The 15125-nt window shown below is 52.0% G+C and overlaps 1 protein-coding gene across 1 annotated transcript in view; it reads right to left on the bottom strand.

Annotated features, from left to right (window-relative positions):
• LOC105981238 (chromosome unknown open reading frame, human C3orf20) overlaps positions 1 to 15125 on the bottom strand; it is a 32856-nt gene that overhangs the window by 2305 nt on the left and 15426 nt on the right. Inside the window, exons 8-14 of the mRNA XM_013010330.1 lie at positions 11956 to 12087; positions 7696 to 7819; positions 5758 to 5997; positions 3784 to 3814; positions 3272 to 3551; positions 1861 to 1968; positions 918 to 1150 (exon numbers count right to left, since the gene is read on the bottom strand). Of these exons, the coding sequence (XP_012865784.1) occupies positions 918 to 1150; positions 1861 to 1968; positions 3272 to 3551; positions 3784 to 3814; positions 5758 to 5997; positions 7696 to 7819; positions 11956 to 12087 (1148 nt within the window). The remainder of the gene's footprint in view (positions 1 to 917; positions 1151 to 1860; positions 1969 to 3271; positions 3552 to 3783; positions 3815 to 5757; positions 5998 to 7695; positions 7820 to 11955; positions 12088 to 15125) is intronic.

Below are 15125 nucleotides of genomic sequence, written 5' to 3'. Positions count from 1 at the left end.
TGTGTGTGTGTCAAATGAGATTAAGAAGTGACTGGTCAAGCCCGGGCCTCTGCGCGCATTTTAGGAATCTGAGAAAAGGGAGAGATACCAAATGGCTTCCATGTGCCCTGCTTGCGCCCCACAAATCAGTGCCTGTCCCTCCCGTCCCCACCGTGAGAGTGCCCACACAAAGCAATGCCACCCACAGACAGGGCCCCGCGGAGGCCCTGTGAGGAGGCGGAGGTCCGGGAAGGCTGCTGGCCAGCCCTGGAGGACAGCCAGAGGGCGGGTGCGGTGAGGGAGCGGGCTAGGCGGGGCTCTGGGGAGGGAAGCCAGCATCAGGTGGTGCACAGTGGCGTGTGCAATCCTGACGTGTGTGTGTGTGTGTGTGTGTGTGTGTGTGTGTGTGCACACGCCATCCCTGCTGCCCTTTCACAGAGCTCTCGAGCACACACCCTGGGGACCCTGGCAGCCCTGTCCAGGGTTAATGAGGCCCTGAGGGTTGGGAGGCCGGCCAAAGGAGTCCGCTGCCACCTAGCAGATACAGAGCGGAGCCGACCCTCCTCTTGGGACCCCTGACCCATTGAGTTCTCCAGGGCACCACACTGCTGAGCCTTCTGGAACCTACTACTCCCCCTCTAAGGCAGCCTTGGGGAATGCACGAGGACCGGGCTCCTCCTGGCTCTAGGCTGCCTGGGATTTGGGGGCAAGCGATTCCCCCAGTCCTTTCTCTTACCCTGCAGCTGAGCCGGGTAAGGGGCCAGGCAGGTGATGTTGCCTGGTTGAAGGGGTACAGCGAGGCCTGCCCACCAACCTTCTTCGTGATTTCCTGACGTCACTCTTTTCTCTAAGACAGGCCTTTTCCCAAACTTGTGTCCTCAGCTGCAGCCTTGGCACGTGGGCCCAAGGTAGAGGCTGCGCGCCCCTTCTCTGCTCACCTCCATCTGTTCCCACACCCCAGTTCCCCCCACAGCCATCGGTCTCCGTTCCTTCTCCCTTCCCACTCATCCTCCACATCTCCCAGGTACCTGAACTTGTAGTTGTCTGGCAGGAAGTAGCCCATCTTGCAGTCCTGCTGAGCCCGCAGGATCTGTTTCAGCAGATTCTGCTTGCTGAAGCCGTAGCCATTCAGAACACAGCCCCCGAACAGGAGCTTCCCCATGGCGAACATCTGTGGGCAGACAGGAAGGAAGGGTGAGAGCCGTGCCAGGCCCTCGGCAGAGCAGCAGGGCTGACGAGAGGATCGGGTTCAGGCTTCGCGCCTTGCAGGGCTGGGCTGGGCTGTGGGCCTTTGGTGACGGGCCTCCTCCAGCTTCTCAGACCCCTGCTCAGGTGTCGCTGCACGCATACGCCCCCTCCCCGGACCCCTCTTCTCCCCCCAGACCTGGGGCTGACAGAAGTGTCCTCCCTAATCTCAGGATACCCCCTGCCCCAACCCCTGCCCCGGGCTGTCTGGAGCCTGCTTCTCCAGATGGTAGATAACCCTGAGGCAGGGCTCTCCTACCAGTCTGGGCCACTCAGACATCAAGAGGGGCTGGGATGGCCAGACACCAATGCTAGATGATCACGGCCCTAGCAGGCGCCCACAACAGCAAAACTCACTGGTGAACAGTGAGACACTCTGGTGGGGAGAGGGTGCCGTTATTTTCTAATTCATGCATCTCCAATAGTCAGTAAGTTCCGTGTAAGTGGGGAACAGTGGTTAGGTGTCAAGTGACTTAAAGACGACAGACAAAGGCGATTTAATTCCCTGGACTCAGCACCAGCAGATCCCTCCATCTCTCAGGACCGCAGGCTGAGCGGGGAGAGTCTGCCCTCCCCTCCCCCCCCCAGGACTCCTGGGGGCCTCCGGCAGCTCACCCCTCTCCGGACCCAGCTCACCAGAACCATCCCCTGCACCACGGCATACTTCTTCACCAGCAGGGACTGCTCCTTGTGCAGGGGGTTGTCCAGGTCGTACCGCAGCAGACGGTAAGGGTCGTGCCGGCACTGGGAGAGAGTAATGAGGGAGCTGGCGGCCCCGAGGGTCGGGGAGCTGGCGGCCCCCGAGGGTCGGGGAGCTGGTGGCCCCGAGGGTCACACCCAGTGCCAGGACCCACACTGAAAGTGGACTTCCCTTCTTCCTGAGAGCTACAGACCCACCATACAGCCAGTGAGCTGTCTTTCAGTGAGCTCTCTTCTGGCTCTACCTGTCTTTTAATTCTAGATGTTCCAGCCTGCAGTTTAAAATGTGAAACCCAGAACCACACTGGAAATGCAGCCATCAGTGAAGAAGAGCATTAGGAGATGATTCTGCTTAAGCAATGGTGAAAGCAGGTCACTGTGAAATCCATTTCGATCTTCAGGTCCCGCCCACATTCACCTGGTGAGGACCGGCTTGGGCCACCTGAGCATGCCTGCCCTCTAGGAACAATTCTGACTGAACAATGACCAGCATCCAGAGGAGCCAAGCCAGCTCTAAGCTGAGGGCAGGCACCATGTCTGTCTGTCTGTGGATGGGCACAAAGTAGGTTCGCCACAAGCATTCACTGAGGGAAACTACATCAGAAGTGGGTGGCAGAAGACACGCATAGCTCCGGCATGTGTGCTCGGTAGAAGGCTGTGGGCAGTGTTCTGCTCTCCTGCAGAAAGGCAGTCAAAGGGCTCCTGGTGTCTGGCAGAAGCGCTCTGGTGCTGAGCTCCAGGCCTCAGCTGGAGCGCAGGCCAGAGGGTGGGCAGGGGTCCTGGGGGACAGGATCCACGAAGACCCTCCCCGGGCACACATGCAGACTCACAACTCTGCACCAGCAGAGGAGACATGACTCAAAGACAATGGCCCCAGTAGGCAGGAAGGGAAGGCCAGCGTGGGACACATCACGTGTGAACTCCCAGTTCCCAGGACCACATGCCTCCACCGCAGTCGGCCTTCTACATGTGCAAATACTGTGGGGAAAGATGAGGAGTCCCAGAATGCACTGGGGGGAAGGCAGTGAGGGCCTGGACCCTGAGGACCTCGGGGGAGATACTGTCCCTGTCTACGTGTCCACACCGGTGACAGTCACACACCGTGGCAAGTGCGCTGGAGGAAAAGAAGACCACAGTGCCTTGGCCTTGACTCGAGGGTCCCAGAAAGCACCTGGCCTGCTGTGACACTGTGTAGAGAGATGAAACTTGGCTGACAGAAGGGAGCGTGCACGCCAAGGCCCAGGGGAGGAAAGGAGCTGAGCGAGGCTGGCGTCTTGGTGGGTGGGCGGCCCTGCTCGCCGGGCCCTCCCTCTAGCCCGTCGGAACTCTCGCTGGGCACAGGACCCACCTGGATGCAGGGGGAGGCACGGCCCTGCTGCTGATGGCTGTACAGTGTGTCCAGCAGCCACTGGAGCTGGGCGGAGCTGGTGGGGTTCTGGCTGGAGAGGATCCCAAACACCAGCACTTGGCTGGGGTTTCGGGGTGCGGACAGGAAGCGCTCCAGCTCCAGGTCGGACACCAGCGGCGCCTTCACCATGCACTTGCAGCCCGCGCGGATGTCTTCCTTGCATATGAGCTTCCGCAGCACCAGCGGGCAGTCGTAGGGCGAGGCCGCCCACCACACGGGGCTGGGCAGCTTCTTGGCCTTGTCCCTAAGGAAGAGCACATTCGTGGTCGCAAGCTCCCGGCCCCCTGCTCTGGGGACAGAGGCACAGTGCCCTGTGCAGCTCAGCCGGGGAGGGGTCCCTCACCTCCCTGAGCCTCAGGGCAGCTGATGCTTCATCCCCAGTCCTTTCTCCATACCACAGTTGCTTCCACTCTCTCCACAAGCCTGTCCTCCACATTGGACAGATCCAGAACCGGCCCTGCCTCCTCTGCCCCCTGGGGATCACTGCACACCTCCTCGTGGGTCCTGCACATCCTTCCCTGGCCTCCCCTCCACGCGTGACCCATTGAGGAAGCCAGCCGGAGCACCAGTCACATTAGGTCACTACTGTCTTGAAAACCGTATCCAGAGGCCAGGTTGGGAACCATGTTTGGAAAAAACCTGAGAATCACCTCATCCCTCACCTCTGACTGACCTATGGACAGAAGGCTAATACATAGTTGTAACAGCCTGGCCCAAAGCATTGCTGGAGTCCCCAACAGAGAGCCATCCTCATACTGAGTTTTCTGGCTTGGAAACTTGTCATATCACTCTAGCTAAAGCTAGAGTGTGCAATGTCTTATACCTGTAATCCTAGCTACTCAGGAGGCAGACTTCTGGAGGATTATGATTCAAGGCCAGTCCAGGCAAAAAGTCATTTGCCTGTGTAAACGTGGGACAGTCTATGTCCTCAGTGGGAGCCTTCTGATGGGAATACTTAAACCCTGCCTATTCCACAGTGTTGCTGCAGACTTAACCAGGCAACGTACACTCCAATTGCTGTGGGTGCTGCAATGTACTAAGCATTATGCAAGGATGTAGTAATGAGAAAAAATAAAACATGGCATTGCTTTACTCCCCTCTAGGCCCAACCAGTGTAGTGTTTGGTACATAGCAGGTGCTTACATGCTTGTTAAAGCCCAGTGGAACATTTACAACTTGCCAACTGCTCCCATCTCACTCCACTCAGTAAAACACTCCAAATATACAATTTCCCAGTACTTGTTTTCTAGTGAGTTACACAAAGGCAATGATAACAATAAAGTATGCAAGACACACAGCGAGCAGTGCTAGGGAGCAAAAAGCAAAGGTGTGTGTGTGTGTGTGTGTGTGTGTGTGAGTGTGTGTGTGCGTGTGTGTATGTGTGTGTGTATGTGTGTATGTGTGTGTATGTGTGTGTGTGTGTGTGTGTGTGTGTGTGTATAGCAAGCATGAGACTCTGTATTCAAACCCCAGTACCACCAAAAAGCAAAATAAAATTAAAAAGAACTTGTAATACATGCAAAAATGTATGGGTGGACTTTTCTGTCCTGAGTGAAAGAAGTTAGATTTAAATGCTGTACATAATACCTTTCACTTACATGACATCTTGTGGAATGTAAAACTATAGCTTCATAGAATACACCAGCAGCTATTAGAGAATGAAAGTGAAGGGCCTGGCACCCAGGGTAATGTAAGAGAATAGCCTTTTCCCCTTGGAGGGGAGGGGTTGATAAAACTGTTACGCCACTGCAGGGCTGCTGATTATACAACTCTATGCACTTGTTAAAACTTGACTACAAATCAAAAATAAATGTAAATGGAAGGTAGAATCAATTGCTTTCCTGTGTATCAGCAACAAATAGAGAAATCATGTTAAACATGTCATCTATGATAGCACCAAAAATATTAAATGCTCTAGCGGAAACCGAGTGAGAAGACATACAAATAGAGAAAGACTGGATATCCCATGTTCATGGACTGAGACATCCCAATGTCACTGGGACATTCACAATCCCATGGGAATCCTGGGACATTTTTTTTTAAATATTGAAGGCTGATTCTAAAATGATACAGAAATTTAAAGGGCTGAGGCCAGGGAAACAATTCTATATTCTGTATTTGAGTACTTATTCTGTTATGTACCAATGACTACAGCAAGGCTAGAGGTAGCCGGCAACCAACCCCCTGCCACGACACGTTACTCTGGCATTTTTTTCATCCTGCCCCTGGGATCACTATCTAAAATTACTTCTCTAGTTCGTGTAAAACTCATCTCTTTCCCATGCCTAGAACTTGAGCTCTAAAAGGGGGTCTTACTGCCCCTGTGCTATCTGCCTGTTGCCTGTCCCATCTTTTCAACTTAGCATAGCACGGGAACTATGGAAGAAATAAATAAAAGGATTAAGCCAACCTGTGTGTGGCTGTGCCCTTGGCCTGCCTTTTGACGATCTTCTTCCGGGCAGTGGTGGTAGAGGTAGAAGGCGCTGGAGGCTCTTCCTTCGGAGAGTCCTCGACTCCGGACTCTTGGCGGGCTGACTGGGATCGGAAGGGGATTTCTCCATTTATACTTAGCTTGGAAGCTCGCTCAGAATACGTTCCAGATCTCATCCTGGCCCAACTCATGTCGATATCTTCCTTTGGGGTTGGATATGTGATGGTGAATAGACCTGTTAACAGAGATGTGTCACGTTCCTCCACAGCTGGGCTACGTCTGCACCAACTCATGGGGCCCCCCTTCGGACCATCGGAGCCCATTCCCGCTCTTCCCACTGATCCTTCTTGCCTGGCCTCCATCTGCACCAAGCCCCCTGCCCCAGCTTCATACAGTCAGAGATCAGAAAGTGCTGGCTGAATGGAAGAATGAAAAAAAATCTCATTTTTACACTTTCTCCAAGACCCAGCTTCAACCTTCCTTTCCCAGTGGGGACTACATTTCACTCAGCTTTGTGTTCTCCACAGCACCCAACTGCAAAGCTAGGCCCATGAGGCCCTGCCGGCTTGCGTGTTTCCCTTCCTATGAAAGTGCAGTTCCCCACGACTTCCGAGTGAAGTCCAGGTCCTCTGCTTTCTTTGTGGGGTTGTGTTTCTTTATGGAGACGTTTCTGAGGCCAGGGATCTCTCGTTCCTTCATTCCCTTAGCAAGCAGTGGTGAGTGCAGGTGCCAGGCGTACGCAGATGAACTGAGCCAGGCCTCCCTGCGTCTGAGAACCACTAGCGGGGAGCAGGCAGAATGGGGGAACAGACTCCCCACGCTCGGTGGTTAGATGAGTACAGGGAGCAGAGGGAGCCTGGGGTAGGGTGCGACTCAGCTGCTAGGGAAGTCACAGAATGTGCCTAGGAAGGATGGTTGAGCCACATCTCTAGCGACAGGATAAATGCCCAGGCCTGGTGCTGTCCCTGGCGGGAGGGGTGGTATGGACTATAGCGGCATGAGGTACAGGGCTAGAGCGTGTGTGGCATGCAGCACACACTGCATGGGGGAGGGAGGCATGCAGCACAGGCTCCTGGGGGGAGGGGACATGGAGCGCAGTCTTCTGGAGGGGGACACGGAGCGGAGCGCAGGCTCCTGGGGGAGGGGACACGGAGCGCAGGCTCCTGGGGGAGGGAACAGGGAGCACAGGCTCCTGGGGGAGGGGAGGGGGGCACGGAGCGCAGGCTCCTGGGGGAGGGGGGCACGGAGCGCAGGCTCCTGGGGGAGGGGGACACGGAGCGCAGGCTCCTGGGGGGAGGCGACATGGAGCGCAGTCTTCTGGAGGGGGACACGGAGCACAGGCTCCTGGGGGAGGGGGACACGGAGCACAGGCTCCTGAGGACAGGGGGACACGGAGTGCAGGCTCCTGGGGGAGGGGGACACGGAGCACAGGCTCCTGGGGGAGGGGGGCATGGAGCACAGATCCTTGGAGGGCTGCGGCATGGACTAGAGGCGCAGGAGTACTGGGTTATGAGTCCCTTGGTCGGTGCACACGTGTGGAAGGGTCCCAAGGCCCCCCACGCTCCGTGCTTACAGGGACAGCCTAGTGAGGTTCCCGCAATTTTCCTTCTGAGCTCTTCCCTACAGGAGAGCGAGCTGCGGACTAGGGAGGTGGCTGTCCAGCGATGACGCAAAGGGTCAGGACGAATACAAAAAGACAACGCGGCTACACAGAGACATGAAGGCGTAGGGGGAGAACGTGGAGACTGGAGTCGGCCGTTCACCATTCCCAAATGCAGGGTCTTGGCCCAGAGGCCCCATCTAGTGTGGGGGGGAGCCTGCCATGTCCTCCTGCAAGCCCAGAGGGGTGGGTGGTGACAAGGCTAGACTTGATGCAGGCCACCCAGGACTCAGGAAGACCTGGAACAGATCTCCATCCCTGCCCACCCCTTACCTGCTACCACCAGGACAGCGTTCATGAACTGAGTCATTGTCTTCTGAAACCGCTTTTTGATGTCAGCAAGAGCTCGGTTCATCTTCAGTATTTTCTCATCCGTGACAGTGGCTCTGCGGGTCATCTGGAGGGAAAGTTGGGGGCAGAGGTCATCGGCCCTTGGAGAATCCATTTGCCTTCTCATCGGGACCTGCTCTGGCTTGAGGGATGCTGCCCCCGCTCTGTCCCTCTCCACTCCGTGACTTGCTAGAGACGGGCCCAGACCTGGCTCCAATGTCTTCAGAATGGAAAGTTTCCTGAGCTGTTGGATAGCACTGTCCCTTGCTTTGATTCCTGACATGTCTCTATGCAGATGTGCAAGACAGAAATGGGCACTTTACCAAGTAACTACGTGTGCTTCAATCTGTCCTGACACTGCAACTCCCAGAAGGCAGGGACTGAGCTCTGGGGTCTCCTTGGTGGTTCTGCAGATGCTTTGCATTCACGAGTAACAGGATGGACAAAAGCCCATCCAGAGTGTTTGAGGCCCATTTCCCTCTGTTGTGAAGGCCAGACTGCAGCCCCCCAGTACTCCCTTCACCCCAGAGTACTGGTTGCTGACAGCTCACAGCTGAGAAATGGCCGTTGGACAGGGCTAGTGCACCGAGGTTCACAAAGGCCAGGGCCTCTCCCCTGGAACCTGGACTCCCCAGTCTGATTCTAGGCTCCCTGTGGGACAGGGGAGGCTTCTGCTTTGGAAGCCTCTCCCTCCACCCAGATCCACAAAGAGCCATTCCCAGCTGCCCCCAGGTGAAGCTCTGCACACCGATCTCTATCACAGACCCTGGTTCCTGGGCAACCTGGGCTCATGCCTGCTCTCAACAACCAGGGCATCTCAGAGACTCTACAAAAACTGGCTCGGATTCCTTAAGAGTTGGATCTGACCTTTTCCTCCAGGAAGCTTTCCCCACTTTCCCCAGCCAAAGGCGCCTGGCTCTCCGCTGAGCATCCGCCACTGCTGCTCCCGTTCTGTCTGCCCGGGGTCAACTTCATGGTTACTCTCTTTATCCCTAAATTTGGTCAGCTCCCTCAGGATGGATCTATGCTGTCTAGCTCTCTCACCTAACACAATGGAAATGCTCCAGAAACATCTTATGTGTAATGAAAGCGTGGGGTGGACAGAGGAAGCAGTGGACAGCTTTCTGGGAAAGGGAAGTTGGCTCCCCTGTTCTTTCCTCTGAAGGTAAGAATTCTATGAAGGATGCCCCAATTAATAGCAAAGCCTCAACCATTCTTCAGCGAGTGTTGGTACTAGCTGCTGCTTCTGGCTAATTTTATTTTATTTTCGTAATTTATACCCAGCCTGCTTCCAAAAAGGATCTGAGGCCGCACTCTGGCTAATAAAGCGTTAGATCGGAGCGTTGCCTTGCTTCCAAAGCGCTGCCATGATCGAGGCCTCGGGGCTGTAAACGCTGCGACTGCCATTCTGCCTGTCACCATGATGGGTGGCCCTTTCTGGGATGATGGGCATCTGGGGAAAAACCATTTAACCAGCTTCCCGATGACAGAGGCTACGAGGCAGAACGCCACCCTGCCCCCAGCCCCAGCCTTCCTAGGTGGCCACACGCTTTTTGCAGAACCAAGCCCCAGATAAACTCACATAGGATAGAGCTGAATCAATTCTGAATGCCTAGAATGGGAGCCTGCTAAGCTTGGACAGACTGCACACACTGCCATAGAGATGACAAACAGAAGCTTACCCAGGGGAGGGCCTGGCACAAGGCCCTAAGATCCCTTCCTAGCACAGATCTAGCTAGCCCTAACACGCAGCAGACTGCTCTCCCAGACAAAGAATCTACGATGGGCCAACTGTCTGAGCGTAGGGAGTTCGTGTCAAAATATCCTGAGATACTTAACCAGGTAGCTACGCAACATTTGGAAATCCTGCTGCTCACAGGAAATCATGGTATTTCTGTTTATCTAGTTAAAATGTTGTGACATACACTGTCGTATACACCCTGCATTCTCAAGTAGATGAGGTTATACCCTCAGCACGTGATTGACAAGCAGTCTCCTCCACTCTGCATCCACTCCTATCATCTGTATCTGTTTAACTGTGCTACATACCCCAAGACAGATGTGCCCTTTGAGCCACTGTGTTGTTTGCAATAGCGTTACAGCCCTGCTCCGTCCAGCCACCCTTTGTGAGGGTCCCCTTTTGAAAACTGCCCTCTATCCAGCCTGGTCCAGCTGGTGAGCAGTGACATTTAAAACTCGTAGACTGGCAATTGATCCTAACAAGGTATTCTTTTTCTCACTAAATAAAGAGTATGATCACTCAGAAGCCTAAGATCCGAGGATTGAAATTGAAAGCTGGCCTGGGCAGTGAAGTCTGTGAGATTCTTCTTTCTCATTAGCCATCAAAAAAGGGATCATAGGTATTTTCTGTGCCTTCTTGAGATAACCTCCATCTCCAGCCAGAGCCCGTGTGCTCCGTGTCCCTGTGTCCCTGAGGGAGGATGGCTGGCTGTCCCTTGCTCTGTCAGCTTTGAGAGTTCATGAGCTTGCTGTATACGGTGACAAATGTCCCCATAGCTTATGAGCCCTCAGAACTGGGGCTTGAACTCAGGGCCTGGGCACTGTCTCATAGCTTTTTCACTCAAGACTTATGTGCTACCACTTGAGCCACACCTCCATTTTTTGCTTTTTTTTGGCTTTTTTTTTTGCTAGTTAGAGATAAGTCTCATGGACTTTCTTGCCCCAGCTGGCTTTGAACATGGATCCTCAGATCTCAGCCTTCTGAGTAGCCAGATTACAGGCGTGAGCCACTGGCACCCAATTCAAGGCAGTGTTGAGATGTAAACAGTTTTATTTATTATTCCTCCAGGTAGACAGGTGTGAACTGGGACTGGCTCTGAGCAAACTGGGAAACAGGAGACTGTGCCTGCTCCTGCTCCTGGCAGCCAATCCAAAGTAGCGCTTAGTAGCCCTGCCCATCAAAAGGAGTCCTTGGTGACTGCAGTCTTATTGCCTCTTGGATTCAAGGTTCAGAGATAATATTTTCTTCACACTTTCCATCTCTCTCCAAGATGTTGAATGGAAGACCTGAACTTTAACATTTACCCAACAAACACCAGGAAAGAAATTAGCCTTTCTGTCAGGTTCTGCATCCTTGGATTTAAGCAATCACGAATCCAATATATTCAGTAATAATTTACTGCAGCTACACTGAGTTTGTACAGATTTTTTTCGCATTGTTCCCTGAATAATGTAGTACAGCAATTATTTACATTGCATTGTAGTAGGTACTATAAGCAATGCAGAGGATGATTTAAAGTCCACAAGAGAGTATGTACAGGTTATATGCAAACACTACATCATTTTATAGAAGGGACTTGACCATCTTTCAGACTTTGCTATCTGTGGGAGCTTCTAGAACAGAATCCCTCACGGACAGTAAGGACTAATCATATGTAATCTGAAGCAGTTCTTCAGTAAGCAGTAGAAGAAATCCTATAGATTCCCAGTTCGGCAGAGGAGACTGTTAAAGGAAGGAGTGCTGGAAGGAAGCCAGTCACAGCAGGGAAAGCCAAGGGGAGTCAGAGAGACACCTGGGGAGGGAAAGGCGTGGTGGAGAGCAATTACTCTGGCCAGCACCATTTCTCCTCCTCTTGGGTAGGTGCCCTGACTCTGTCTCGGGAAAACGCTTCTGTCTCATCACTTCAGGAGCTGGCTCATTTGGGGCTGATCTCATGCCGGGGCCCCAGGATGAGTGGGAAATTCAAGTCTAGCTGCAGCAACACATACCTGTTCATGGAATGTGTCGGCCACTTTTTCTTCTTTGTATTGTTTTCTTTTTGTTTTTTCCCCTCTCTAGTGCTGGGATGACCCCAGAACTTGTGCAAGCCAGGCACAATGCTACACTTCTTCTGTAGCACTAGGGACACTGGGACAGGGAGAAAGGAGCCCAGAGATACTCCTGGCCTTCCTGTTACCAACATGAAGGGAAGTGAGAATAAATCTGAGAAAGCAGAATGCTTTCATCCAGTGTGGCCACATGCAGGCCTGGGTCTTGTTATCTGAAGCTTCTTGGTTTACTCTACCAACCTATTCTCTTTGTGCTTAAGCCAGTCCAGTCCACACTGGGTCCTACTGCATGCCACTGACTGAGTCTTAACAACAGGGACAAGGCGGTGGCAGAGAAAGGGGTAGGGCCTTGCCTGTGGGGAGGGGGCAAGGGCTGACATAGAAAGAGGCTGCCGGAATCTTAGGGAATCTTACCCGTTTGTCGTGGCTGGTGCTGTGGGGACAGTTTTTGGCCGATAGAGTGAGTGTCACCGTCTCATTCATGCAGGTGAAGGTAACCATGATGGAGTCCTGTCCCAGAACTGTGAGCTTCATTTGCTCGTTCATCTACGGAAGAAGCAGCAGCACTCAGAGAACCCCTAGCCAACCCCTCGCACTGGGGGGCTGAACATCTGTGAGCTTTCTCAGGTTCTGATGCTGGAACTCCACTTGCAGGGAGAAGGCAGAAGAGTTCCAGTCTGCTTTGGTCTTCTGTTCCCTTCCTTTTCCAGCTGTTGGCCTGGAAGCTAGCACTCCATTTTCTCACCACCAAGTCTCTTTCTTGCATTCTGCCACCCAGGCACTGTGCCTCCCCCAGCACCCCAAAGACAGAGAACCACAAACTTGCCAAGTCTTCTGATATCTCCACACTTGACTCAAGAGAAAGTCAACCCACTCTGCTCTCCTTCTAGAGACATGGGGAAGAGACGCAGTCGCAAGCTCAAGCTTTGCAACGGGACAGGCTGCAAGTCCCAGTGTTGCCATTTGCCAATTGGTAGATTACAGGAAAACCTATTAGCTCATTGAGCATGCAGGTGAGAACAAAGCCCTCTCTAAGAGTACTGTGCATACTCCATGGACTAAGACACCATTAACACCAGGACTTAGCTGTTCTTTATGATCTGCTTCCTGGTGCTGATTCTTCCTTTTCCCTGGGGAAAAAGGCAGGTGCTCTATGAACTCAGTCATGGTTCCTCTCCATTTGTCTATTCATTGGCTTCTCCCTGTCTGTTAAGCTGCCACACCGAGGCTGAACTTCCAGCCCTCAGCCCCAAACCTAACACTCTGCTTTCACTTCCATATAGCTGAGCCAGCTCCTAACCAGCTCACCCTCTCACAGATAATAACAAGCTTGAAACATACAAAAATAAAACCAACTATCCAAAGGCTGTGAAGAGGGAACAAAACCAGGAAGATTTTGAAAAGAAGCTAACACTTCTGAGAGGACCAGCCTGGGATAGTGCTTCATGCTTCTAGCTGGCAGGCAGACTGGACAAATCAAAACTGAGATGTGAGCTGCCATCCAACTATAGATGAAACAAAAAAAGTATACGGTCTCCAAGTACAACCAAGTTCTCTGCCCATTACAACATGAGCATCAAATCTCTGGAAGGAAGACCACAGAACTTGCACATGACATCTACAATGCCAACCTCCAGCCCATAGTGACTCATGGGGAGGAACCAGTGGCATTTCTAGACTAGGACTTTAAGGCAGCTAATTCAATTAGATTCAATGAAGTGAAAATACTCTTGTGATGAATTGCAAAATCTTGCCAGAAAGATATAAAGTGTAAAAATAAGTACAAGAAAGTATAGATCTGAAAGCATGCAATTTAAAAAGTGGCTCAAACTGTAATCCTACCTATTTGAGAGGCAGAGATCGGGAGGGATTGTGGTTCGAGCCAACACCCCGCCCCCCCCCACTTAAAAAAAAAAAGTTCACAAAACTCCATCTTGACCAACGGCTGGGCAGGGTGGCGTGCACCTGTCACCCCAGTCTCAGGAGCAGCACAACGGCTGGATTCAGGGGCATATCCCAGTGACTGGGAAGCACACACAGGACCAGTCCAGGCTGGCCTGGACATAAAGTGAGCCCCTACCTTGAAAACAGCTAATGCAAAAAAGGACTCATGTTGTAATTTTGCCTAGCAAGTGTGAGGCTCTAAGTTCAATCTCCAATGCTGATTAAAAAAAAGCTTACAAGAATGAAAATGACAGGAGAAAAGTACATGAACTTGAAGATAGAGCTAGGCAAATTGTCCAAGTATCCAATCTGAATAATAAAGAGAAAGTAATTTGAACCACACAACCACAACACAAAATAACAAATCTAAAAGGACCTTTAAAATAAGGTCCTGAGTAAAGGTCTGAAATAAATATAATTGGAGTCACAGAACAGGAGAGAGAATTACTTTTTTTCTAAAGATGATGGTCTTCATAATTTGGTGAAATAAAAGTACATAAATATGCAGATTCAAAAAGTTCAGTAAGGGTGGGAAGGTGGCTCAGTGGTAGAGCGCTTGCCTTGCATGCCTGAGGCCCTGGGTTCGAGTCCTCAGCACCACATAAGCAAAAAGAAAAAAGCCGGAGTGGCACTGTGGCTCAAGTGGTAGAACGCTAGCCTTGAGCTGAAGAGCTGAGGGACAGCGCCCAGGCCCAGAGTTCAGGCCCCACGACTGGACCCCAAAAAAAAAAAAAAAGTTCAGTAAGCCAGGCACTGGTGGCTCACACCTGTAATCCTAGCCGCTCAAGAGGCTGAGAACTGAGGATTGTGGTTCAAAACCAGCCCAGGCAGTAAAGTCTGTGAGACTGATCTCCACTAAACTACAAAAAACAAACAAAAAAGCCAGAAGTGGAACTGTGGGTCAAATGGTAAGCATTAGCCTTGAGCACAAAAGTGCCTAAACCCAGAGTTCAAGCCCCAAGACCAGAAAAATTTAAAAAAAAAACAAAAACAAAAACAAAAAATGAAATTCAGCTCAGCAAGTAGTACATGTCTGTAATCTCAGCCCTCAGGAAGCTGAAGAGAGAGGGAATCATGAATTTGAAACCAGCCTGAGCAACATAATGAGAGCCTTTCTCAAAAATTAAAAAAAACACCAGTAAACCCCAAATAAGATAAAAGTGGAAAGGTTAGGGACAGCATTCAGGCCCTGGGTTCAAGCCCCATGACTGACAAAAACAAAAACAAAAAAGTAGCATTTGTTGTAAGAAGATCTGTATTTCAAGAAATGAAGGAGCTGGGCCAATGATGACTCACGCTGTGTATTCCTAGCTACTCGAGGGACTGAGATCAGGAGGGTCCTGGTTCAAGGCCTTCCCAGGCAAGAAGTTCTCAGGACTCTCCCAACCGCCATCCTCACCCATAACTGGGCACAGTGGTGTATACCTGTCACTCCAGCTCCAGGATCATGGTGGTAGGCCAGCCCAGATGGAAATGTTCACAAGACCTATCTCAACAAAGCTTGGCATGGTGGCACACAACTGTTATCATCCTCACCACTTCAGGAAGTATAAACAGAAAGACTGTGGTCCATGCCAGACCAGACCACACCTACTGCACAGACCTTCTGTGGTGCAGCTCTAAGGAATATAACAGTGCCC

The sequence above is a fragment of the Dipodomys ordii genome, unplaced genomic scaffold, assembly GCF_000151885.1.
Source record: "Dipodomys ordii isolate 6190 unplaced genomic scaffold, Dord_2.0 Scaffold12, whole genome shotgun sequence".
Classification (NCBI taxonomy): domain Eukaryota; kingdom Metazoa; phylum Chordata; class Mammalia; order Rodentia; family Heteromyidae; genus Dipodomys; species Dipodomys ordii.
The sequence above is the reverse complement of the archived record's forward strand: the minus strand, read 5'-3'. Positions and strand labels throughout refer to the sequence as shown.